Source organism: Gallus gallus, chromosome 1 (genome assembly GCF_016699485.2).
Source record: "Gallus gallus isolate bGalGal1 chromosome 1, bGalGal1.mat.broiler.GRCg7b, whole genome shotgun sequence".
Taxonomy (NCBI): Eukaryota; Metazoa; Chordata; class Aves; order Galliformes; family Phasianidae; genus Gallus; species Gallus gallus.
The window spans coordinates 59,550,446-59,576,992 of NC_052532.1; the positions used below are offsets into that span (position 1 = coordinate 59,550,446).

Here is a 26,547-nt window from a genome sequence, read left to right on the forward strand (position 1 = left end):
TCCTAATAAATTTATAATGAATTTTCTATTTTGCACTGAATAGGATAATTCGGAAACCCAAGAAATAATTCTGTTTCTGAAAGAAATTTTGACATGCTGAATGAAATCAGTGTCCACCCCGTTCCTCTCTTTTTCTTTACCTGTTATTATATGCCCCAAAGATTATTATAGTTCTTTCCATTTCCAAACTGGAATAACCTGGAAAAAATAACCCCATGAGGATGGAGAGTATGAGGTGCTACATCTGGGTTACTGTTCTGAATCCAGTGAGGTTCTGTACTGTGCTTTGATTGGGGGGTAGGAGATACCTATAGCTGTGGAATCAATCATGTTGTTATGTAGTTAATTTGACTAATGTAAAATGAGAACCTGTAGCAACTAATGAACATGAATTTAGTATAGATATAATAGAGGGTAAGTGCTATCAGATACTTTCTTTTCCTTCCTCCAAAACCCAGGAGGGAGATTATTTCCCCTCCTACTTCAAAACTTGAATATTTGTGCATCAGTGATTACTACTTACAAAATGACAAGCTCAGGCCCTAACTTCCAGTTTCGGTGATACATCAAGATGGAGAACAGATAAATCCAAGAGCTCCTAAAGTTGATTGTTCAGATTTTGAAAGCTATCTCATTCCAGAAAGCAGCACACGCTTATGCTGCTCTGAGCTCCTCTGTGAGGTGCCCACTCAGTTCTATTTATACACCTTTTGTGCCCCCCAGTGCTAGCTAATCCTATTTTAATAGTTATGCAAAAAAACTTGCAAATGATAAAATAAGATATCCATGAGCAATGAATGCTTAAAGAATTGCAATTAGTTTTTGAGTGAACACCCACAAAAATTAAAGGATTCTTTGTTTGTAACCTTATTGCAAACCAAGAAAGAAGTGTACAGGTAACATTCTTTAGAGAAGTCAAAGATATCTTCAGCTTCTGGGAGATGCTGTGTTTAGCAGTCTGTCTTTTATCCTTATGCTAAGTTTCAGTTTTAGAGTATCAGCGATAGCATGAGCATTCCCAGCCTCCTCAAAGTCGTTTATATGTTCAGGCTCTGTCACAGAATCTCAGTGAATTTATGAATAATCGTTAAACTAAAAGCAGCTTTCTCGCACCTTCTGAGATGCTTCTGTTAGATTTGTGCCTACTCTAAAATGGGAGTTTAACTCCTTGAGTGGTAATTTTGATGTAGGTATCAGGTTCTGCTCTTCAAATTACAGCATGTTTCAGAATCTGTAAATACCAAAATCTCATTACTTACTGCAAAGTGATGTCAAAGTGACAAATGCTTGGAATTCCTCCAGTCATATATTGCCAAAAAGCTTTGTAATTGGAAAATCTCAGGACCATCTGTTTATATCTTTCAGCTTCCTGGCATTTTATGTGAGCAGTTGAGAGGACTCTCTTTCTCTCTCACTTAAGACATGTAATTCTGCTGAATTTACACCCACAGATAAAATAGATAGTCTTTTCCTGCTCTCTGCAAATACAGCATAATTCTTTTGACCACAAAATCAATTGAACTGTAGCCTTCCATTAATTTGAATTTCGCATTGTGTGCTTCATGGGGATATGTCATACTTGCACACAGGACTCAACCTTTGTGTATGGGCTTGGAGGAAGAGAACATTTCAGCTGTATCCCCGTGCACTTCAGTTATAGCTAATGTGTGTGCTCATAACGTTATCTAGCTCTTCCCTTCCTGCATCCAGGCGGAGCACTGAAGGTACATCTGTCGCTGTGCCGTTATATGTGTAATGTATTATATGTAAGTCATAATGCACAGAACAAACATTTTTAGTGCCTTTAGTCCTAGGCCCTGTACATGATCCCAGACAACCCGTTGCTCGGACAGGCGGAAACTTTGTTTGGAAGAGGAGGTGTCTGGCTCTTGCTTGTAGGCCATGGAAAGCTGGGCTTGGGGACAGAGGGAGGGGTGGCAGTCATGTTGGATCGCTTCCACCTAAACGCAGCTGGGAACAAATGTTGGTCACATTACCGTGTATAAGAGTTAAAACGCTGAGGTCTGTCATAAAATGAAGTCTAATAACGTTTCATCTGTCAGCCCGTGGCCATGCTCAGCAGTGTGATTTGCCCCACTTCTGTCATTGCCTGCTCTTCTGCCATGATGTCCTTTAGAAGACTGGACAGGGGGTGGACCTGTGCTCCCGTAGCCCTAACCAGCATTATGCTCCTTGCTGCTTTCTCTCCTCTGCTTGCTCACTTGCAGGTTGGCAGGGCAGCTCCTGTTGCATGAGCTACCATTCTGGCCAGCTCATTCAGACGGCAGGTTTCTGCTTGGTGTCATTAGGGATGCTGGCTACCTCTTTCCCTGGCTGGTTAGGAAATGTCTTGCTCAGCTGGGTGGAAACCTCACTGACCCTAACTCCAAACTCAATCTTACTGAAAAGAAATGAAAAATTAGCAAAAAAAGGCACACCCTCCATACAATTGAGGAACAAGCTCCAAGAAATACTGTTTCTAGCCATCTTTTTTATCAGAACTGCCAGAATGTGGAAAGACTTTAACTGCAGGATATGTAGATCTTTAATGAAAGGTGGTAACTATTGTATCCAAATATTTGCTTAAATAAAAATAAATATATTTTTCAATAAGGAAAAGAGCAGTTCATCCCAGCCAAACAGCAATTAAGGAAACAAACAACGAAAAGAACACAAAACAGAACTCAGTCCGTTTTCACATCAGGTATCAATATCCTGCTTAGGGGGACTCATTCTGCACCCATTTTGATACATCCCCCACTTCATGGGAGAACTTTCTAAATCTACAGGCAGCAGCTGCAGTTTCCTCTGGGTTCAGCAACATCCCGTCCACGCTGCTGTGGCCTCCTAAAGCAGCAACTCTTGCAGAAGTCTTCCTAGAAAGCGTCCTGGGAGGAAACAGGCTGCAATCATTTGGGCAGTTGGTCTGCTAGCTTAGAAAAGAGCAGCATTTCCAGAGCTGTCCTTCCCTTTTTTGAACACCAGCACCACAATATTGTGGTTTCTCTGTTTTCCCCTATTCCTTCCCTGCGTGCGTTTTCTGCCAGGCTTTTAAAATTGGAGCTGGTACTCCACTGGCTGATACATTTGCAACGATTCAGGAAAGGAATTTGAATGACAAAAAGGCAAGCGGAGTAAACACTTCATGGTTTTTGATTAGCTAATTGTTAAATTATGGTGTATATGCTTACAGTGCAGAATTAGAACAATGAAGCAAGCTGTGTTTTCAATCTAATTGATTACATTGTAACTTAATTTGTACTAAGAAGCTTGATAAATGAGATTAAATATTGCAGAGGAAAACACTGATTGCATGTCAAGCATGGGAGTATATTAGCATTCTGGCAATTTGTAGCAAATGCCCATAGAGAGCAACTGAAATGATTTTTTCCTGAATTTCTTTCTTTCTTTCTTTCTTTCTTTCTTTCTTTCTTTCTTTCTTTCTTTCTTTCTTTCTCTCTTTCTCTCTTTCTCTCTTTCTCTCTTTCTCTCTTTCTCTCTTTCTCTCTTTCTCTCTTTCTCTCTTTCTCTCTTTCTCTCTTTCTCTCTCTTTCTCTCTTTCTCTCTTTCTCTCTTTCTCTCCTTTTCTCCTTTTCTCCTTTTCTCCTTTTCTCCTTTTCTCCTTTTCTCCTTCTTTCCTTCTTTCCTTCTTTCTTTTTAGTGAAGGTTTTGCTTTGTTACAGTATTACAAAATGTCTTAAATTATCCTCTTTTTTTTGGCCTTCCTCTTCATTTTAGTTCATTTTTTTCTGTTGTCTTTATCCATGCCCAGTGCATTTTCCCTTTCTTGGCCACATTCCTCTTCTGAATCCTTTCCCTTTGTTCTCTGGCATCCTGTGAACTTGGTGCTTTTATCTGTCCTCTGTGTCCCTTGTTACCTGCAGCAACCCTCAAAAGATGACGCAACACAAGTCTTCAAGCAGAAATCCCTCTGGAGTTGGCCTCCTAACCTCAAGAGTTAGTTATGTGATATGATATACTTATCCATAACACAGATTTCAGAATATATGATTGCTTTGTCCAGGTTTTTGTTCCTGTGCCGTGTTTTGCTTAACTCATGGCTGTGTTAGTATTTATCTGTAAAAACCATGCATTAGTAATGTACTACAGAATCACAGAATGGCCCGGGTTGGAAGAGACCTCAAGCATCATGAAGCTCCAATCCCCCACCACAGGCGGGGCCACCAACCTCCACATTTAATACTAGAGCAGGCTGCCCAGGGCCCCATCCAACCTGGCCTTGTACAGCTCCAGGGACAGGACATCCACACCCTCTCTGGGCAGCCCATTCCAGCACCTCACCAGTCTCTTGGTAAAGAGCTTCCCCCTGACATCCAACCTAAATCTTCCCTCCTTCAACTTAAAACCGTTCCCCCTTGTCCTGCTGTTATCTACCTTTTCAAAGAGTTGACTCCCCTCCTGTTTGTAGGCTCCCTTCAGGTACTGAAAGGCTGCAATGAGGTCACCCTGCAGCCTTCTCTTCTCCAGGCTGAACAAGCCCAGCTCCCTCAGTCTGTCTTCATAGAAGAGGTGCTCCAGCTCTCTGATCATCTTTGTGACTTTCCTCTGGACAGCTCCCTGTCTTTCTTCTACTGGGGGCTCCAGACTTGGACGCAGTAGTCCAGATGGGGCCTCACAAGGGCAGAGTAGAGAGGGACAATCACCTCCCTGCCCCTGCTGGCCACCCTTCTTCTGATAGGTCCATCACTGAGATCCAGGCAATGGTGTGACTTGTATGGGTGCAGCCCATTCAACTTTGCTGAATCTCTGTGCGATGGTAGAATTCATTCAGGCTTTAACTAAGTTATTTTTTGCATGACAAATGATCTGTGTGTCTTGCAGCGAGTGTTCTGTATTGTACATGCTTTTTCTACCTCCCTACATGTTGGGTGCTGTTTTAAGGCTGGGAGTCACTAATGAAGCTTTTATTTTTCTTAAGTCAAGCCAGACAATTGCACTGTCAAGTGGTAGAGAGTAGCATCTCTGCAGTGCATCTCAAAGAGTAAGACATGAGTCAGCACTGAGCCATCCACACACAACACTGATGTTATTTAAAGCTGGCGAGTAGTAAAAGCTCAACTTTTAAGTCTGAAAATCTGTAACAAGTGGCTACTGTACATTAGGTAACCTAACGGAGCAAACCACCGACAGGTGCAATGGAAATGCTAACTGCTTTTTTAAAATGCATTCATTTCTGAGAACAAAATGTGAATGGCTTTGACAATCTGTGCTTAATAACAGTTTGTGAAATAGGAATGATGTGCTGTGGGTACTTAGAACCGAACAGGTGAGCCTTTCTCATGCTGCTCCTTGGCTCAACCTGTGTGAGGCAGTAAAAGAATGATTAACTTCTTTCAGTTCATGTATCATTTTATGATAACTATGCAGACCTAAAGTTTACAGGGAAATATGTGCGCCAAACCTTCTACCTCTCATCTCCTTACTGTGCCTCTCCCCTGGGCAGCGTTGCTGTCTCAAGTTTGCAACCAACGTACACTTTGGGCAGTGGCCGATCAGGTCTGAGGGTGACCCTGGCTGACTGTTCCCACTGTTGCTTGCAGGGGATGGTGGTGTGGGTGCCACCCTTCGCAATCACTTCTTCTCACATAATGTGCCAAGACAGCCTTTAGAATGAGGGGGGCAAGGGGTAGCAGGAGATGGAGAAATAAACACATGGTTGCAGCTCAGCACGTCCAGGCTGCTGTTTTGCTAGACTGGTTTCTGACAGTTCCACTTTGATGCTGACTGTATTTCCATTTTATTACAGAAATCAAGCATCACAGGTTAAGTGTTACATTTTACAAGTGCCATCTTTACAGTTCCTCCACCCCTTGCAAACCTGCTCCTATGCTTGTTGGATCTAATTTGGCATCAAACAATACTGATTTCACTGTTGACCTTACAGCCTTCATATTGAAGGCACCTCATGTTGAAGAGCCTTTTGTTTTATTTCTCTATATTAAACAGCACGCAGTCTTCTCACGTCCCTCTTCTGAAACAGCACTCCTTTTTCACAGTCCCCAGAGGTGAAGTGTGTTTCTCTCTGGATACGGGCATCAGGAGATGAGGACAGACTGCCAAAAAGAGCTTTCTCTCCCTGCTCCATGTAGGCAGTGGCTTCTTTGTCCCCATTGTGCTTGGAGCAACACCTCTGCTGTGGGGAATAACTGAAATATCTCAAATGGGATTTCCGCAGCCCCAGAGGAGGTGGTGAGGGCTTCCTTTCAGAAGTACTTGGAGTGGCTGAAGGGTGAGGAGGAGTAATTTAAAATGTGATCTCTGCTGATGAGGGGCAGAGCGAGTGGTTCTTTTGATATTTAAGCATTATTTCGGGAAAATTCTGTGTGGCCCAGTCAAGAAAAGGCTTTAAAAGATTTAGCCGCTTAGTGCTGCTTATCTGCTGTTAGATCTTCACCAAATCTCCCAGAGAGATTCAGAGCAGCATCCGAGTGCACAGACCTCACTCTGTGCCCGGTAGCTTCCCTTCCCTCACCTGGTGCTTGGGGACACGGAGACATGCAGCTCGCCATACGTGTCATTGTTCCACCTAATGAGCAGCCATCACTTCTTCATAAAGGGCTAATGGTCTTTCCGCTTGTGTGCTGAAAATGTTCAAACAGTTCTGACTAATAATCTGGAGACTGCTCTGTGCGCTCTCCCAGCCAGCAGGAATTAACAGAAAATGCTTTAAGGATGGTGTATGACTTGTAATTATTCTGTAGGTTTTATTCTGCCTTCACCTTCAGTGAGATGCGTTCTCTCAAAGGACGCTTGCAGCAGTTCTTAAATCTTTCAATAACGGCAGCGAAGCAGGTGGAAAGGGATCAAATCAGAATGCATAAGATGAATCAGAGCAGAATACGATATAGATGATATATGATTTATAACATAAATTTCAAGTGTATTATTGACATTCTATTATCTGAAATGTAAGTGTGGTATTACCTTACATTAAATGGAAGGCATCCAGAGCCAGGTTAACAAAGTTAATTCTGCGTCTGCCATCCTCTGTTTCTGGGTGTTGAGTTTTTGTTACATTTCAACTTGCCGAGATGAACATAAAGCAGTTTTCTTCCTTTCTCAGTCATCTCATAAGGCGTTGGGTGTTGCTTTTGCAAAAAGGTGATGATTAATGAAAGTCATAGGCTGTATATTTTTAAGATTCCTGAGGAGGTGAAAAGACACTTACGTCACTGATGCACTCCTCTGAGGAGGTATACATGTCTCCTGTTCAGACACCTATTTAGTTACCAGAGACTTGAGGCTACAGGGCTCTAAAAATAAATTCCTTGTCATACGGGTTGGTGAAGTGCTGAGCCATAATTACGTGCAGACCCAGATGTTTATTTCTTACTCTTTACTTGTTTTCTTGATGGCATTTGGAAGGTGGGAAGACATTTTATTTCTGACCATAAAAATGCCAGTTTCTATGACTTTTATTTTTTAAGCTTTTTTGACCCAGTCAGGCAAAATGTGGTCTTTGATGGCCTCACTAGAGCAATTGGTGGGGATAGTTAGGCACATGCCTTGTTCTTTGGAAGCAGCAGGGCTCAGATGACCAGGGGTCATGCCTGGACTTCCCACGGGCCGGGTTGCTCTGCGGTGCCTCCAGAGCCTTGTCAGCCATGTCACAGCCCAAGTCCCACTCCAGGCAAGGGCTTCTTCCTCCAGGCTTATACCCATATATCTGTTGCCAGACAGAAGCCTTGCCTGGGAAGTTCAGCTCTCAGATCCTTCTTGTATATACTCTTATTTGGGATGCACATGGAAATGGGTGGATTTGGTGTCTGGTGACTCCTGTTCCTGCAGATATCCACCTGTGTGGACAGGCTCCATGAGTATGTGCTGTTTTTCTCTCTGAAACTTCTGAGCACAGGGCAGAGGCAGAGGGTCTTTGTGAGCAGACCAAAAGGCTTAAAGGCTGTTATTATTTTCACTATATTTGAAAATATATTTTATTTTAATAAATGCAGCCACAGTCATTATTCTGAAGACATAGCATTCGTGTGCTTATTTTTAATGCTTGATAGGTTATATCACGTTATTTTGGTTTTCATCTATAAATAATGTATTAACTTATTTATTTTCTGCACTAGTTGAACATTTTTGCTTCAAGGATTTGACAGAACGCTGTGATATTATTAGAAACCTAGCAATCCCTTGAGATTGTAAATTCATTGGCACCGTGTTGTCTTGTTTTTTGCTACATTGTCTGGCATAAGGAAGCTCGGACATTTGGGAATTCTAAGGTTGCTCAGTTTATAACCTGGTTACCAAGTGCCTGCTTTAATCAACAGCTTAAGATGAGAAGAAAAGAAATTGAATTGGACATAAACTAAGACATAGCAAAAATAGAATTTTTGTGCACTATTTAGAAATCTGATTAAAAAAAAAAAAAAAACAGACACAGTGAAGGCAGCAATATGATTAATACCAAGAATGTCAGTTCTCCTTAAATCCTTTAGACATAGGTGCTCCCACTGTCATAGTGGAATCACGGAGTCATAGAATCACTAAGGTTGGAAAAGACCTCTGAGCTCACCTAGTCCAGCCATCTGCCCATCCCCACCATGCCCACTGACCACATCCCTCAGTGCCACATCCACACGGTTCTGGAAGACCTCCAGGGATGGTGACTGCACCACCTCCCTGGGCAGCCTGTGCCACCGCAGCACCACTCTTCCTGACCAGTTGTTCCTAATACTCAACCTGAACCTTCCTTGGTGCATCTTGAGGCCATTCCCTCTCATCTTTACGATCACGGTGACAAGGTTCTCTGGATTATTTCCTGCTGTGGAAGTACCACAGAAACCTCACAAGAGAAGAAACATTTTAGAAGCTGTTACTCAAAATATTTGTATTTTGTTTGTTCACACAGACACCACTTCTGTCAAATCTTAGCAAATACAACAAGAAAGGGCATTGCTGGGGACTAAACAGCTATTTCCCTAGTGTTGGCACCAGTGCTGCAAGGGGAATCTGTGGTGGGGGATGTTCCACTTGCAGTCAACTATCAGCAAGCTAGCAGACAGCAGGCAGGTCTCCAGCAGGTCACTGGGTTGAGCGGTGGCCCGTCACCCACCCTGTAGTTTCCCAAAGGGACTGGGGACACCAGCTTGCGCCAACGTCCATCGCAGCATCCAAGTTTGCACTGTCTCTTCTCCCCCTGTGGGAGAAGCGGCTCTCTCTTCCCACTTGTTCCACTCACGTCTCCTCTCTCTCTGACTTCCCAGCCGCTGGGCCAGTCGCAGTGCCACCACACAGCGGAGGAAAGACCGCCTCCGGCAGCATTCGGAACACATCGGGCTGGACAATGACTTGAGGGAGGTAGGTGGCATCTGCAAAAGGCACAAGGTGTTCATCCCAAGGTAACGTTTGGGCAAAGGGACCCTTGCTGCTTCAGGCAGCGTTATTGCTACCCTAAGATTTGTGTAGGTCTCTTGCCATTCAAGCGCTGCTCATTGCCAATGTTTGTACGTGCTGTACAGCTTCAAAGCACACAACGCAGGTGACAAGCTTCTGTTATTTTGGAATAAAACAGTCCCTTTGTCATCAGGAAAATGGCCTATTTGCTGATATAGACCCCTGTTGTGTAACTGCACATGGAGAGCAGAGCTCTGATGCCTGCCTTGGTGCAGCTGTGAGCTCTGCCCAGGGTGAAGGTCTCTGGAAAAGCCAAGTTCCTGAATAAATGTCAGTGAGTGAAGCAGGACTCTTCTTTTTTTTTTTTTTTCTTTTTTCAAGGATTTTTTCTTTTTTTTTTTTTTTTAGTCTTTACGTGGGTTACTGACAGGAGTAAGCCTGTTTGAAAGGTTAAGACTTCAGGGTCCTTTTTGGGCCTGAAGCTTGGGAACTCCCACACACATCTTGTAAATGTCATGCATGCATTTCTGTCCCATCTCTTCAGTTTCTTGTCATTCATTAAGTATTTTCTGCCATGTTTTTCCACTGATACCCATGTCCTCCTTTCGTCTGTCACTAGCAAAAATAAAACATTCATGCTGTTTTGCAGTAAGGCTTGCTGAATAATGCTGACCAGTGTTGGCATTTGCACTGTAGAACTCAAATAACGACTGACTCCTAAATCGCAGCTTGCTGTGGTGTTTCATGGGAACACAGCAAAACAGCATACGTGGATGTTTGTTGTCATTTCTGCTAGGATGACTTTGCAAGTATATTTGAAATTTTGCCTTGTGAGTTTATCTCAGCAGAGCCTTTTCAGTACTTTGTCATGTATTTACTTTCTTCTTTTCGGCTGTGGATCATATGCATGCTTCTTTTGCTTTGTTTCTCTTCCTGGCTATTCTGCCATCGGGGCATCTGTCTCCTCTTAGCCCTCGGAGGAGCTTTTGCTTCGCCAGAACTCAATGGCCTTCTGGGAGTGGGACCAGGGGCCACCCCCTCCTGCACGGCCTCCTAAAAAATCCTTCTCTGAATGCTGCCTGGTACGTTTTAGTTTCTCTTGTTGAAAGCTGCATTTGAGGTTGTAGCGTAAGGAACCACTGTCTGTGCTGCATCGCAAACCTCTCCCTTTCTCGTAGAGTAGGATCACATCCCCGTAGTGCTTGGAAGTGTGGTTATAATCAGAAAAGTAGCTGGGAAACAGCTCTTGGCTTCCATGCTTGCCAGCTCCTTGGCAAACATGACAGTTCTGAGAGCGAAAGATGAGGATTTTGCTTTGCTTCCTTTTTGCCTGTGTTGCTCAGCTGGCAATTCAGCTTAGGATGTCAAATCCAAAAAGCATTGTTTTGACTGCTGAGTCTTCACATCCCAACATGGAGGAAGGTGGTGGTGTGTGTTGAACAGGCAGAGAGCATTCTGTTGGTCCTCTCATCCCATATTCATTCTTTTGTTGAACTCATGAAGGTTTATTTATTTTTTGTTTAATAACAAGACCTTCTATGAATAAAATAAGGCTATCTTCTTTTTTTTGTACTCTTCAGACTATAACCGCACTTTGTGTTTTATTTATCCCTTTGCCCTTAGAAAGAAACACTAGATTTCCTATTTACCTACTCCCTGTATTACTTTTTCACTGTTCTCACTGCTAATTTTTGCACTGAATTAGATGGAAGTCACTTGTGAGATTGCTTGCTGAACAACGTGCTTTCATCAGCTGTGATTTTTATTCCCATATAGCTCTTCAACTATTTCTAAGTCCTAAGTCAGTGGAACTGTAATTATTTAGCTGAGCACTTACTAACTAGTTGATCACAACTTCTGTGATAGAACCCTACTTTCTTGTCTGACCTGTTAATGAATGGTTGTTGTCAGCCACCATTTCCCCAGAGAGGCAGCATTAATGTGATAAAAGCATACATTTGGAAATTCACAGGTCTTGCACAAAAATCGAGCATTTCAACATCAGGCTTTGAGCACAATGTTTCAAGACTGTTTTATTTGGCAACATCCTATTGTTTTATTAACAGAAACTATTGGTAGTGTTCAGATGACCTTTTGATGAACTTTCCACTTGCACACCTAACTGTGGCCAACTTCTTAGCTTTGCTCAGCGTGTGGTCTTCTCACTGATGGTAGGGCGAGATGACCCTTCTTGATGGGCTTGGGTTTTTTTGTTCAACAAGCAAACAAACGAAACTCAACTCCAGAACAACAAGGCAGCGGAGCAAAAAGGTTTAAAAGTCTGTAGTTATAGCTTGGATCTTATTATAAAGAGCATGACATTTTTTGTCCACACTTCTCCATTACTACCCCCACAGTAAAAACAAGAATGTTGCTAAATGTCAGTTTTACTTAAAATGAGCTTCAGTTGTAATTAAGAAGTTAATTGAGAATAAAATCAAGCCTAATTTTTCCCACGTGAACTATCCAAATGCAAAGTAATGGGATAAGATTTTTCTCCTTGACTAGGTTCATTTCTGCTTCTTGTAATTTCTTTTCAAAGGTTTTCTTCCATTCATGTACAGTCTAGCCAACAAATTAACAAATGGCTTTTAACTTACTTATTAGTGAAGATCAAATAACAATAGAAAGACATTTTGCTCGGTACTTTGGCTTTGTTGCTGGATGAAGGTATCACACTTCTATACACTTGGTGTGGCTAACTTTGTGCTAGAGGCTAACAGCACAGGTCACCAGCCAACACTGATTGTTTCAGTCCTACACTGGAAAATACCTTGCTTTTCCTGTTGTCACTTCTCCAGCCCAATACTTAACCATCAGACAAATCATGTTGTTGTTACTAGATTAACAGTAGCTCATTCCCTTTCACCAGCATCTGCTTGCCTAGGATTAGGATGAGGAGAATCTCTCCAACTGGTAATATCTAAAATTATTCTCTTTATTTTTAGAAATATATGCAGGAGGCGAGGAGTTTAGGAAAAAATTTGAGGCAGCCCAAACTCTCGGACCTCTCTCCAGCTGTGATTGCTCAGACCAACTCGAAATTTGTGGAAGGGCTGCTGAAGGAATGTCGCATGAAGGTACATCCTCCCCTCTCTCTCTGCTCTCTCACTGCTCTCCAGTTGCTCATGCTGAATGTAAATAGCATCTGCAGGTTGTATTCTGAAAGTCCTTCACAGCTGGAACAGCGTTGGTCTGTTGGTTTAACAGGCTGTTTGCAAGGTGGATATTCCTTTGTGTTATATATTTTTCATCTGCTAAAAAAAGAAAAAAAAATGTGTTATCACTCTTCTGTTTATGCAGTCAGAGTCAATGGAAAGAGTAAAAAGGACAGGAAGGAGAATCAGGATGATCAGACATCTTAGGGAGGATTTCCTTTAATTGTTCATATTTAAAGGCAGCCTAAACATAATGAGATTGAGACCCTATGTCAAAAGGGTTGTGTTCAACGTGTGCAAATTGTGCATGTTATTTCTGCAGAGCTAACCTAGTATACCAGTTTCTAATATTAAAGAAGCTTACATATCCACTGAAATAGAATTTCTTTGTGTCAGTCACAGTTGGTGGTACAATGCATTACCTGAGTTTTAAGCTTTGTTACCTGTTACAAGAACAACAGCAGGTACTAAATAAGTGTGAAAATATATAGCTCTGTATTCTGTCTGATAGTGGCCAGTAATAAATCAACAACAAAGGAACAGGACAACAGATAAAAGGGATAGAAACAGGGCAAAATGGATTAATAACACAAATGTATTGTTTTAATTATTCTTTCTCAATTCACAGTCTCTGTAAAAGAGATGTTTCTCAAGCCAGGCCATTAGCAATCGTCTCTATATTGCCTTCTGCAAGAATGTTTTAGTAAAGTAATTTATAAATTCTGTCCCTTGTAAATAACATTTTTATAAGCCTTTTAGAATTTTTACTATTATTGTTGTTGTTGTTGTTGTTGTTGTCTTTATTTCTTAGACTAAACGTATGCTGGTAGAGAAAATGGGCCACGAAGCAGTTGAGCTGGGACATGGAGAAGCCAATATTACAGGACTAGAGGAAAATACATTGATTGCTAGTCTCTGTGATCTGCTAGAAAGAATCTGGAGTCATGGTCTGCAGGTCAAGCAGGTTGGTAATTAGAAACTCAGGACTCTGTTTGTACGACACTTGAGCAAATACTGAATGTCCCCTGTACCTTCCAAGCTGCTAGTTAGTAGTGTCATTTCAGCATAAAGATATCCCTGGGCTCAGTCTCATTGGTTCCTGTTCTCCGAGGGGGTTTCTTTTGGCAAAGCAGCACTGGAAATTGCAGTGGTATTGTCAAATAGATGTTTGGTTTCTTTTCTTTTGACCTTCAGAAGCTAAAGCCGAGAGAGAACAAACAAACAAGGTAGGCAGGCGATGTGACTGCCAGGTCAGTGTGACCATCCCATCCTCTTCCTGAGGCCTTATGGCCCAAGAGAAATGTAACGACTGTCACTGCTGAACTCGAGGTGCACTGAAATGCCATCCCATTATTTAGTTGCATTTATTGGAATCTTTTCTACTAGCCATTTTATTTCCAGCTACTTCATTTTCAATTTTCAGGGGAAATCTGCTTTGTGGTCCCATTTACTTCAGTACCAGGAGAGAGAAGAAAAGCAAGAACATAGTGCAGAGTCCCCAGGTGAGTACCCAGCAATTCACCCTCTGATGGGTCCATCACAGCGAGTGAACTCGGGCCTGCGAGGAAGAGTGCAACCACATGAAGTCCATGTGAGATTTTCAGTGTACTTGCTTGCTAATACCATACTTACATTTTGAGGCCTTTCATAATCATTATGAAGCTGTCTTGATGTCTGGACAAAACAGATTGATGTTGTTGGAGGGAAATGAGGATACTTACTATCGCCGTCTGAAAATCATTCAATGCCTGCTCACTACCTCCATTCCCTATTATCCATCATTGAGTAAGATGTGAGAAGCGGTGCTTTTATAGAAGATGATTACTGAAATAGCTGAAGCCTTGGAGATACAGCCCAGACAGCTGACATTTTTCTTTCACTGAGAATAATCTATCTCTCAAATCGCAGTGTGAGTAACTCCGTGTTCAATATATCTTTGGTGGATGGTACAGTTCAGAAGCTATGTAATTAATCTCCATCCACTAATCTAGGCACCTGGTTTACGCTTCGTTTTGGCCTTTTACAATCACCAAATTACTTCTGTGTTGTGAGAGAAGATGGTTTTCTGATGACCTTGAGGTCTCCCAGTCCCATGGCTGCTGCAGCACATTGTAGTAAAGGTCTCTGAACTTCATGGGTCATCTTCCAAGGACTGAAATCCTTCATGTCCTGCAGAGGGGAACTTCTGTGATCAGTCCTTAAAGACACATCGATGGATAAACTAGCCTCACTCACTAAGAGTTTTTAATAAGCTTCAGTGAGTAATGCACTAAGCAATCTGACTGGCAGGCACAAATTCCTGAGAGCAAAACGTCTCACCACAAAGCGGTTTGATCAGAGGAGTGGAGCACATAAATGCATGGCATTCTTAACATCTAGTGTGCAACTGTAGCTTAATTTTATCACATCCTTCTCAGTTGTGAGTTTTCCATTAAAACATACTACTAATAAAAGCCATCCCTGTATAGATTTGCGTTGATGTATTTCACATACAGTAAAAATAAGCTTTTGTGTCCCCAGCTTTAGTGCTGGAGTTAGGAAGGACATAGGTAATGTCTTTTTGCTTCTACATACTTTTCTAGGATAGTGTCAGTGATAATGCACAGAGACAATGCAGTTGCCAGTGACTTAGGATTGTTTTCAGCTTTATATTAAACAAGTGCATTGCAGACCGTTCCTGTAACTCTGTATTAATTTCACATATTTTCTCCACTGTAGTTGCTGTTGGAACAGAAAGACGGAAGTCTGATACAGGAATTACTTTGCCCACTTTGAGGGTTTCCCTGATACAAGATATGAGGTACGCAGTTTGATTGTTCTAAATCGTGATCTTAATTCTGTAGCATAATGTAGAGACCCTCACTAGCTTTGGTTTTACAAAGGATAGATAGAATTAAACATTCTCTTCAGCCTGCATTCAAATTTAGAGTTGCCTTTCTGATTTACAAAACTTCTGTGTGTGTTTTGAGTAAAAGGCAATGAAAAATGTGCAAGTTCTCCTGGGCTTCTGGTTTTGTCTTCTCTAGGGGTATTTATAGCAGTAGAGATAATAACAGATATGTTGAATTCTTTGGTACTTCATTTCTTTATGTTTGTTTTAAACTATTGACCAACCACGTACAGTTGATAGATGATGCAAGGGACAGACAAATTCTCCTGCAGTTGTTGAGGAATGTTCCTTCTTTTCAATTAGCATTTTATGACAAATATTAATAAATGCACGACATTAGGACTGTGCACAAGCCTAGCGGGTGAGCTCGGAATGTGAAGTAAGGGCAGGTACTCTGTAGGACACAACAGCCCGGCTATGGAGAACTTATTGTGAAGCATTGTTCAAAATCCTGAAGGATAGCGGAGTAAGAAGGATGGAGGCTGATGTGATAGCACCAGACAGTTGTTCTTGAGGGCATCTCCATGATCAAGCCAGGTCATGCCACTGTTCTGACACTTCATTTGCCACAACTGAGTACTTCAGTGGGGTAGAAGTGCCATAGAAAAGAGGGCAGGAGTAATGCTATAATGCTCGTCTGTAAAGAGCTGCTAGCAATTTAAAGCATGAGAAAACATAAGCGTTGTTTCTTGTAATGCCTCATCCTTCTTCCATGTAAAAAGAAGGCACTTCCAGCAGCACTCACTGCTGCGTGTGTGTTTTGTCTTCCACATACTTGCCGAGCTCACTAATGGAAGTCCAGCACAAACCTGAGCTCTGCTGCTTGAGCACTGTTTCCACTGCTTTTCAGAGAATCATAAAATCACAGAATGGCTTGGGTTGGAAGAGACCTTACAGGTCATCCAGTTCCAACCCCTTGCCATGGGCAGGGGTGCCCATGTTTTCAGAAGAGATGTACAGAAGCAGAACACTGTGTTTTGAGTATCTTGAGTACTTGAGGTTGTACACAGACATATATGCTTATAATGCTAGATAGGTGGTGAGTTGAATTGGTCATGCAGAATCTCATGGCGTGCCGTCTCCTGCTTGGAAAGATATTTGTTTGCACACATGGGTTTATGCTGAAGTTAGAAGGATGGGTAATTGCTAAATTGCTGGAGCTGCAGTGCTAACTGAACGGATGGCGAGAGGATTTGCACTGCCTTAAGCACAGCTTGTTTTTGATGGCTCATGCAAGGTTGTGTAAACAACTTAAACGGAAGGGCTGAATCACAGTCACACTTCTGAACGTGTGATGAGTCCATGCTATAGGTAATGTCATGTGTGTCCTCTGCCTCCCTCGCAAATCCATCCATCTCAGATGCGGTGCAGAAAATGCTCAAGACATCTATTTTGCCTCTTGCATGACCCCAGACTTTTGGCCCAGCTGGGCGCTATTTACATCAGCCAGGTCGTTTCCCATGATCAGTTCTGGGGTCTTGTTGTGCCTCCCCTCCTCGGGGAGCATCCAGCTGAGGGTGCACTGCATGCACAGGGGTGCTGTGTGACCTGCTGCAGCCTCAACAGCCTGCGCTGTCAAAGACCTTTGTGGCACCAGCTAATACAGCTCACTTCTGACTGCAAGAGGATCGGGAGCATCGTGCCATCCTCAGTGGTGTGGTGATGCTGAGCAGCTGTAACCTTTTCTGGCAGCACAGTTACTTGCAGAGAGTTTGTCTCACCGTACCCCAGGCTTACATTTGGCAGGGAAAAGAGATTTTTCTTTGTTGCTAATGGGATTAAAAAGCAAGTTTCAACCTGGGGAGTTGCACTGAAATTGCTGTTCAGTTCTCTGACAAAAAGAGTTTGTGCAGTGGTGAGCATACCGGGCTTACACTGAGGTCACTGATAAAAATAGAGCTGTTCTGACTCTCACCAGTGAGAATGAAATAAATCTGAGCTCCTGAATGTTCTGTTCTGTTACACTCTGCTTCTGCTGACACCAAGACTGATCACTGAATCTTTTTAATGTTTCTGCCAACCTGCATTTTTCCCAAATGCACAGTTTATGCCAATCTGGTCTCAACCAGAAACAAGTAATGAGGAGACATAGTGCATGCATGGAATACGGTTTAGTCCATCTGTATTTGAATCTACTTAACGTAAAATAACTTAGCATTTCATATTAGATGTAATTTAAGCCAAGCTGAAGGGAGTGGGGAGGGAGATGGTCTGTGCTTTGATCTTCCCATCTCAAAAGACAAGAAATGTCTGAAGAGAGCGTCTCAGTGCTGTGTAGCGGAGTGGAGTGCACGTCCTGTCTCTGATGTGCCCAGCAGCCTGGGCTGCCAGCTCTAATGCTGGCTGCCCCACTCCGAGCCAAGAAGAGGCTGTGTCACAGAGGGCTTTCCAGAGCCAGGAGCAAGGATCTCTGCGGTGATTCAGCTGTGAGGCATCACTGCTGAAAGACGGAGGCTCGTGAGCTTGCTTACAAAGAGCAAGGACTTGTATGTGGGTGTACTGTGCCCTTCTAACTAACCTAGGTTTTACCACTGTCAAGCTCGCATTACTCCTATAAACCACATATTACTGAAGTGCACGTAGGACACAGAGCAGCACGATGCGGACACCTCCACAGGGATTGCCTGTGGTGCTGATCTGTTTTGAGAATTCGAGTAGGTTAGCCTAGCAGGGAACAGCACCGAGCGCTGCTATGTCTGGTATCCACTTCACTTGTTCAGAGCAAACACGTATTTATGGACAGCAATAAGTTGTACGTCGCAGATTGCTCCTAAAGCCCTAGTCCTGTCACATTAGCAGCTCTATAAACAAGGGAGTGGTTTTCTCCAATAATGCAGGGTCTAAATATAACGCAGAGATATAACAGATGGGAAAAAAACACGAGACGGTGAGACTAGACTAGTCAACATTGAAAGCAACAGCCACAGCATGACTTTGTTGGATTTTCTTTGGAGTAAATATTGCCACATTTCCTAACACTCAGCAACGCACGGGGGGCAGTAAAGGATGATGGCAACAAGGATTCGGCTGATGGCGTGTGGAGCATACCACAAAGGTTGGGAGGGCTGAACTGCCTATGCACTTAACATGCAAACTGCGTGTAAATTAAGAAATTGTAGCCCTTTCTTTTCCCCTGCTAGGAACTGTTACTCATTTTTCTTGCTATTTATTTAACTAAACGGGGGGTTTTTGGAAACAGCTTCAATCTGCCATGGCAGTTCTCTTCCTCTTCTAAAGCTCCTTGTGTTCTCAAACCGGAGTTTCTGGCATTCTCCAACCTGAAAAATGGGAAGTTTAAAAAAAGAAAGACAAATCTGTAGAAAAGAAAAGCCCCAGTGGCACAGTTCTGCTTTCCTACAAACCAAGCACGTGGCATGCAGGTTACCGCTTACATGAGGGCCTCACATGTCCCTGAAAAGGTGATTCTGCCTGTCACTGGTTTTCTCTAATAACCCTCCTTTTCCTTGGACTTCCCATTTGGTTTGTCAGAGCCTTCAGACTAGACTGTGGTTTGGAGAAAGTCTAAGATATGTACTGTCCTCTGCCCTCACAGACAACATACCCATTTGTGTCAGCACCCACTGTTACATAAATGGGTCTCAGAGGTGGATGATGGTTATTTGTGTTGAGTTAGGTTTTAATTCCCCTTTTCAATTGGGAGCAGCGTCTGTAGAGACGTCTTGGCTAGGCAGGTGTTGGGACACAGAGCAGCTGATGTAGGGCACTAGCAATGAACTTGCTGTGCCCAGGAGGTCCTGCTGTTGTTCCCAGGCCAGCCAGGGGCTGCTGGGGGTCTTGGTGCCATGCTGCATGGGGCAGGGCTCTGCAGGACCACTCCTCTATAAATGGCTTTCAGTATAGGTTTTTATACTTAGCAGTAACCGCACAACCTGCTGTTGTACTTGGCACATGTAGGGATTGGATGGGATTTGGTTCTGCAGCATTTAAATCAAGAAACATTTTCCAGTCCAGCTGCTACATCACACTGGATGCTACTATTTGAAACATGTAGGGTTTTTATGATTCATCTATTATTGTTGTTATTATTATTATTACTATATTATTCATTATTACTTATTTTCCCACCCATTTCAGACATGTTCAGAACATGAGTGAGATAAAGACTGATGTGGGGCGAGCCCGAGCCTGGATAAGGCTTTCACTGGAGAAGAAGCTTTTGTCTCAGCACCTGAAGCAGCTGCTTTCCAACCAGCCACTTGCCAAGTAAGTTGGCTCTTATTCTCACAGCTTTCTTTCCACATCTTCCTTACTGGTGAGCCCAGGGGCCCTGCAGGCTCAGGGCACAGCCTGGTGCCTTGTCTGGATGTGGTAGTTTCCAGACAGAAGGGACTGAAGGGCTGTGGAGGAGGTTCTGCCCACCCAGCAGGGCAGGAGTCCACTTCTTTGCATAGTAAACTAATGTTCGGGAAAAATAGGTTCAGTTTAGGATCAGTGAATTGAACCAAGCCACTTCACAGCCTTACAGTGCTACAGTCTTGTGCAAGTGAAGCTGCAGCCTTTTTTACAGCGGTGCTGTGTTATGACTCCAGCAGGCACACATCCCAGCTGCAGCAGGACTGGGCCGGAGGCCAGCCCTCCCAGCCACACAGCACTCCCAGCTCTGTCTCCTTTTGCAAGCACAAGCACTGCCTGCTCCCTGACTTTGTTTTCTCAAAGCAATCTACTAAAAAAAAAAATAAATCTTATGTAAGGAAAATGTCCCAACTACTGCATGCAGTTCTTAGCAGAAGTGGTGCTGTGATGAGTTGCATGCTTGATTATGCTGGGAGCTAACAAATACTGCAATCTGCCAATGAGTGAACAGCTAAAGATGAGCTGCATGCCTCTGGAGCTGGACCAGGTTAATTACTGGTGGGCTTTTGCACTGCTCTGGGCAACCAGTGATGTGCGCTGGGTTTGCAGACCTGGAAGGGTGGCAGCAAGCTTGCTGCTTGGTTTTAGATGGTCTGGTGCCTTCTGTTTGGTTTCATCTGCTGGAGCATGAAGCAGAAGGAAGATTAAGTTATTAGACATGGCTATTCAGTTCTGGGAAGATACATCCCTTGGAAGATGGGAAAGCTGAAAGAGCCTTACATTGGGCTGCTCTGTGTAGGCTCAGGTTGTGAGTAGCACTAGTTTACATCTGCACTTTGTAGCACAGAGGGTAAGCGCTCTCTATGGTTTTCTGGCAACCTGCATGAGCTGGGGAGTCTCACTTTTCACACCTGCTGTGTAGATCAGCTCTTGCTTTGGTACTTTTTCAACAACGCAGAAATGTATCTTTTTCTACCAGGAAACTTTACAAGCGTTACGCTTTCCTGCGCTGCGAGGAAGAACGGGAGCAGTTTCTGTATCACCTTCTCTCACTCAATGCTGTGGATTACTTTTGCTTCACAAGCGTCTTCACCACAATTGGTGAGTTGGAGAATCAATTATTTTACCCCTGAATAAAAATATCTTGCTGTTGGGATTTGTGAGAGGAGACCTCACTGCGGCCTTCCAGTACTTGAAGGGAGTTTGTAAGCAGGAGGGGGGTGACTTGTTACACAGTCTGATAGTGATAGGACAAGGGGGAACGGTTTTAAATTAAGAGGAGAGAATCACGTTAGATGTCAGGAAGAAATTCTTTACCCAGAGGGCGGTGAGGCCCTGGCACTGCTGCCCAGAGAAGCTGTGGTGACCCATCTCTGGAGGCACTCAGGGCCAGGTTGGATGGGGCCCTGGGCACCCTGAGCTGCTGGGGGGCAGCCCTGCCTATGGAAGGCGGTTGGGGCTGGGTGAGCTTTGAGGGCCCTTCCAACCCAAGCCATTCTGTGACTCTGTGTTGCTGTTGCCACTGTGTGAGGGATCGAGCCCTTATCTGGAGCCCTTGGCTGTTGCTGCCAGCTCATAGGTGTTGCTGTGGGAAACCAGCTGGAGAGCAAGGCTGTGTAGGAGTGTGCAGGATAAGAGCATCCTCACAAAGGAGGGTAATCAGCAAATTGTGCCGCAGCACCTGGCTTTCTTCTCTGCATTGTGTAGTCTCTTTCATGTTCCCTCCCTGGCAAGCCCTCTACATCCTAATGCTTCTCTCCGCCATTCCCTAAAAGCACACCCAGCGCTCTCCGCAGGCTGACAGAGACACAGAGGTCTCGGAGGAGGAGATGCGAGGCGCTTTGTGCTTCGCTCTATGGCATAAATCTCTCCCTCTCTCCTTGAACGCCTCGAAGATTCCCCCTCCCTTCCTTTCCTCTAACAACGAGAGCAGACATTGGATGTGAGTCCCCACACCCGCCCTCAGGCTGGCGCCTCAGCGCGGCCCTGCAGCACCCCCGCGCGGCACCAGGCGGCCCCGGCTGTGGGCGGGCAGCGCTGCGGCACTGCTGGGACGCGAGGCGGGAGCTGACCTTCAGGGGAAGGGCGTGCTTTGCTCCATAGGCCGCATTTACCACAGGGGGAGTAAAAGCCAACGCTGATGTTTCCTTCTTCTCTGTCCTCAGTGATCCCTTACAGGGCAGTGATAATCCCCATCAAAAAACTGAGCAATGCAATAACCACATCCAACCCGTGGATTTGTGTTTCGGGAGAGCTCGGAGACACGGGGGTCATGCAGATTCCTAAAAACCTCCTTGAAATGACATTTGAGGTGAGTGCACTCTCTTTCCGTTTTGCTTTTCAAACACACTTCCACGTAAACATAGGCTTGCTGAGGATTCATTGTCTTGAGAACACAACATTTCAGATTCTGTCCAGGTTTTCGAGGTAGCTGGAAACTCAGAATTGGGCACATAGTGTGCTCCTCACCCACACTGCTCAGTGAAAGTTCCCCTCGAGCAAGTACCACCTTTTAACCATAGGCTGCTCTGCTGCCCGTCCCCGCCCAGAGCTCCACTCCTCACCCTGTCACTCTGTTGCCTCATCTCATTCCCTTCCAAGCCTTGCCAGCTATCCAGATTTTCCTTTTCCTCACTCACTCACTCACTCACAACTTCTCATTTCCCTTCCAGTTTCTTTCCCTTCTTTCAGTCTGCCTTCCTACTCAACACCACCCTGGTCCCTTCCAGCCTCTGGCTAGTCCCAAATTTCCACTCCTTCTGCTACAGTACAACTCCTTGTCTAACGTTGCTACATGCGTTCCAACCACGCAGTCTGACCCCTGTGCTCTTCAGTTTCCCAGCTTTAGGTACTATCACCACAAAACTGCAGAGCTGCCATTCTCCCTGGGCTCTTCTCTCAGTGCTTAATGTGTTTACTTCTTTGCATTTGACTTGCCTGTACTTCAGCCTCTGCCTTCTCCCCCACCATGTAGTATAGGTTGGCTTGGTGCCACCCCAAAGCAGCTGCTGGCTGCAGGAAAGGCTCAGTCAGGCACCTGTAGCTCCAGGCTGTACCATATCCAGTAAGCAGTGATTATGTAGGAAAACCTGCTAAAGTTGCATCCTTTGAGCATGTGCAGACTGATCTTAAGCGACAATATTAAAACACAAACAAACACAAGCAAACAAAAAACTCTTAAATAAAAAGTGAATTTTCACACAATTATTTTCCTGGTTCAGTGCCTGACTTATTGAAACCGTAATATTTTGTAGTAAAGATCTCTACATTTCTAACAAGCAGAATGACAGGCTATACTGATACTCTTCTGGAATACTCTTTTGGCTGAAGTTTTCGTAAGAAATAGCAACTTGGGTAGCCATACACTGCGGGAAACGTCAGCCCAGGCTGCTTGTTTGGCAGTAACAACAAAACCCAAGGTCTTGTAAGGGAAGTGTTTAGGTGACATTAATAGACGTTGCAGCCAGCCCCACCTACAATTACATACTGTGCTGGAATTCAGAGTTCTTTTTTCCTCATTCTGTCTCATGAGAATGATTTTTGTCTTGCTCAACAATGAGCAAGCTGATTTTTGAAAATAAGGAAGGATTTAGAGACTGTGTCAGTGTTGGGTGATTCCTTTTAAGCAAAGGTCAGTGTGCTTGAAATGCAGTTTTGAGGAGCTGTTTCTTCTGAAGGTCTATTTCTTCCACAAAGGCACACCTTTATATCAACTTAGCTCAGATGTTTGCAATTAGCACTTCTCAGAATTACTCAAAGTGAGTTCTCACAGCAAAGAATGTTGTCTCTTCATAACCTTTTAACAGTTCTTGTTTCAGTATTTATTTTCTCCTGTCTTACAATGAAACAGTTTATTCTGCTTTTCAAAACGTTCAGCCTGTTTGGTTGAAAATGCTTGCTGTTTAAATCAATGGGGATCGAAGAAAAGCGTACATTGGGGACCATATGTGTGCATGCGGTGTGTGTGGGGGTGTTGTCTGTTGTTTTTTTTTAATGACGTAAAAACTGTTATTCGTTTCAGTGCCAGAATTTAGGAAAGCTGACGACTGTTCAGATTGGTCATGACAACTCAGGGCTGCTGGCCAAGTGGCTGGTTGATTGTGTCATGGTCAGAAACGAAATAACAGGACACACATACAAGTAAGCAACAAGTTCTAATTGTCTTTGTCTGACATTCGTACTGATCAGTCTAGAAAAAGCAAGAAGGCGTTCATCTTTTCAGTTGGGCAAAACTATGGTGGAGCAGCATGGGCTGATTTAGGTACCTGATAGAGCTGGGTTGGTCTCCCCACCCCCGGCTCTCTCATTTCAGAAGCTCTAGTTGAAGCCAAATAATCTGATAAATATTAAATGAGACTTGAGTGCAGGATTTTCTTTACATCTCTCTGAGATAGGAGAGACAGTGTGGATGCTTTTGAAGTGATTCATATGTTTACATCTGATAATTAAATCTCTTGATTTAATGTAGGATGGTAATATTGTGCACAGATGAACTCTTTACACCCCAAGAGCTGGAATGATAGTTTAGGGCAAATCTTTGGGCTTTTGGAGCTGGGCTTTTTTGTTTTATTTTAGTTGTCGTTGTTGTTTTTAAAGCATTCAAATGTTGTAAGTAGTATAACAAACAGAGAAACAGATTAATGTTCTGTTGAGTACATACTTCTTGCATGTACATTATCTCCTAACTCACCACTGCTTTTACAAAACATCTGGCTAAACAGATAGTAATTTTTCTAAATTGAAGAAACTGAACTAGATTGAACTTGGAAAATTACCCCTCAGAGGAGTGAGCTCCAGAGCTTAGAGTTGGGGGCAGAGTACAGGGGAAGGAAGGAGGACACAGCTACAAGCAGTGGTAGCATGGATGTGTGTGTAGAGTTCACTAGGACTGCCAGTGTGACTGCAACAGAAAAATAACCCAGTAGAGAGCTATATGTGGCCCATTAAATAAGTATATAGCACTTCATGTTTTCCAGTGCTTTCATGCTAGCTTTGCATGTTTCCCTTTCCTTAAGGATGAAAGCTGATGTAGTTCTCTGGTTTGGTCTTTTCAGTTGTGGTGCAGTACGATACTGCCTGCTGAGCTCTGGTTTGTGAAGAGCTCTTGGCTGCAGTGTTTCCTGCCTGCTAGCAGTGTTGATGGGTGCTAGCTGTCTGGCTTTGAGATAAAGCTACCTACTCATGTGGCTGACCTGTGTTTCTGCTGGGCACTCGGCAGGTTTCCCTGCGGGCGATGGTTGGGAAAGGGCGTTGACGATGGCAGCTTGGAGCGAATCCTTATTGGAGAGCTGGTCTCCTCCACATCTGATGAGGAGCTGGGAAAGCAGTGCCGTACTCCACCCCAGCAGAAGTCTCCTACCACAGCTCGGCGGCTGAGCATCACTTCTCTCACAGGAAAGAACACCAGTAAGTCCAGTCCTTCCTCCCAGGGCTCTAGAGAAGGGGCAGTGGCAGGACAGCTGTGAGCAGGACAGCTGCTGCTGGAGCAAGGCTTGGTGCAGAGGAATAGCCATGAGCTTCTGTTTTTCCTATTTCTGTGCCTGCAGCTTGCTTTGTGGGGGTGAACGTTGCCTCTTTCATTCTCCTCTTCTGACAGTTGAGAGAGAATATATCTCTGTCCTTGGAGCATAGTTATGGGATGGGGGAATGGGAAACAGCAGAATCTGCAGTAGCTGGTGCTGCTTTGCTTCCTGGCTCTCTGCGGTCAGCAATTAGACAGGCACCTCTGGGGGTCAGTTCAGAATGCTGTAGGTGCTGTGAACTGTCCTCTAGAGGATCCATCTTCACAGAGAGTGTGGAGACATCAGCTTCATGTCCCTCACGTGAGCTTTTGAGAATAGCAGCACTCAGCTACAACACAGGGTACAGGGCTGCAAGGGCTGCGAGAGGCATTCTCCACTACAGCGTACAGGTGAGCACAGTGCACACTGTGGATCATATACATAAATCTGTTCAGCTCTGGTAAAATTAGATGAAATGATTGCTGAAAGGTCAAGCAAGGAAACATGAGCCTCCAAGAGTAAATTAACTAAAAATCATCACTGCAGCTCTTCACTTGCATGAAGGAGCGGACAGCAGATTTCCTTGCAGAGTGTTTACTTAGGTCTGGGAACACTTAGGCCCAATAATTTTTGAGCTACAGGAGATACTTTCTCAGACCTACCAGAGACTGTAGAGATCATCACATACTAAAATCATAGAATCATAGAATCCTTAGAGTTGGAAGGGACCTCTAAAGGCCATCTGGTCCAACACCCATGCAATGAACAGGGACACCACAGCTAGAGCAGGTAAAATAATACTGAATTATTCCATGCTTCCAGAGTAACAATTGTAGGGCATGAAAATCTGTACAGATATGAAAATCCAGAAAGAAACCATAGAATAATCATCAAAATTAAAGTCTGGGACCCCTACTGAGGACACTGGGGAGTTCTTCAGCACTGGGGCATGCAGGGCTTGTAGAACAGCCCAAGAGGCTTCTGATGGGAGGCCATGGGGCTGGAGGTGGCTGTCCTCCTGCAGCATGAGCATCCTGGTGGTTCTGCTGCCTGCAGAGCTCTGAGGCCATACAGGGCTGTGATGGTAGTGATGAGCACCCTCACAAAAGGCATCGTCAGCTCTTTGATGAACAGCTGCAGCCCCCACAATAAGGCCACCTGGTTGAGCCCTAACATACATAGGAAGCCCACAATGGTGCACTGTTCCCTCAAGCACCTCCCATCACTCATCATCAAGATCCTTACGATCTCTTCTTGGAGCCACTGGAGCAGAGGGTCAAGGTCTTCTGGGTGTCCTTGGAAAAAGGCAGCCCAGACCTCA

General features: G+C 44.0%; 1 protein-coding gene across 2 annotated transcripts in view; it reads left to right on the top strand.

Annotated features, from left to right (window-relative positions):
* The window catches only part of DENND5B (DENN domain containing 5B), a 109,961-nt gene that overhangs the window by 75,825 nt on the left and 7,589 nt on the right, over positions 1–26,547 (top strand). For both annotated transcript variants that reach the window (XM_004937901.5, XM_001235264.7), the window contains 10 exons: positions 9,234–9,327; positions 12,312–12,443; positions 13,333–13,485; positions 13,945–14,023; positions 15,240–15,321; positions 19,507–19,635; positions 20,705–20,826; positions 21,891–22,036; positions 23,747–23,865; positions 24,944–25,131. In XM_004937901.5, coding sequence (XP_004937958.1) covers positions 9,234–9,327; positions 12,312–12,443; positions 13,333–13,485; positions 13,945–14,023; positions 15,240–15,321; positions 19,507–19,635; positions 20,705–20,826; positions 21,891–22,036; positions 23,747–23,865; positions 24,944–25,131 — 1,244 coding nt within the window. The remainder of the gene's footprint in view (positions 1–9,233; positions 9,328–12,311; positions 12,444–13,332; positions 13,486–13,944; positions 14,024–15,239; positions 15,322–19,506; positions 19,636–20,704; positions 20,827–21,890; positions 22,037–23,746; positions 23,866–24,943; positions 25,132–26,547) is intronic.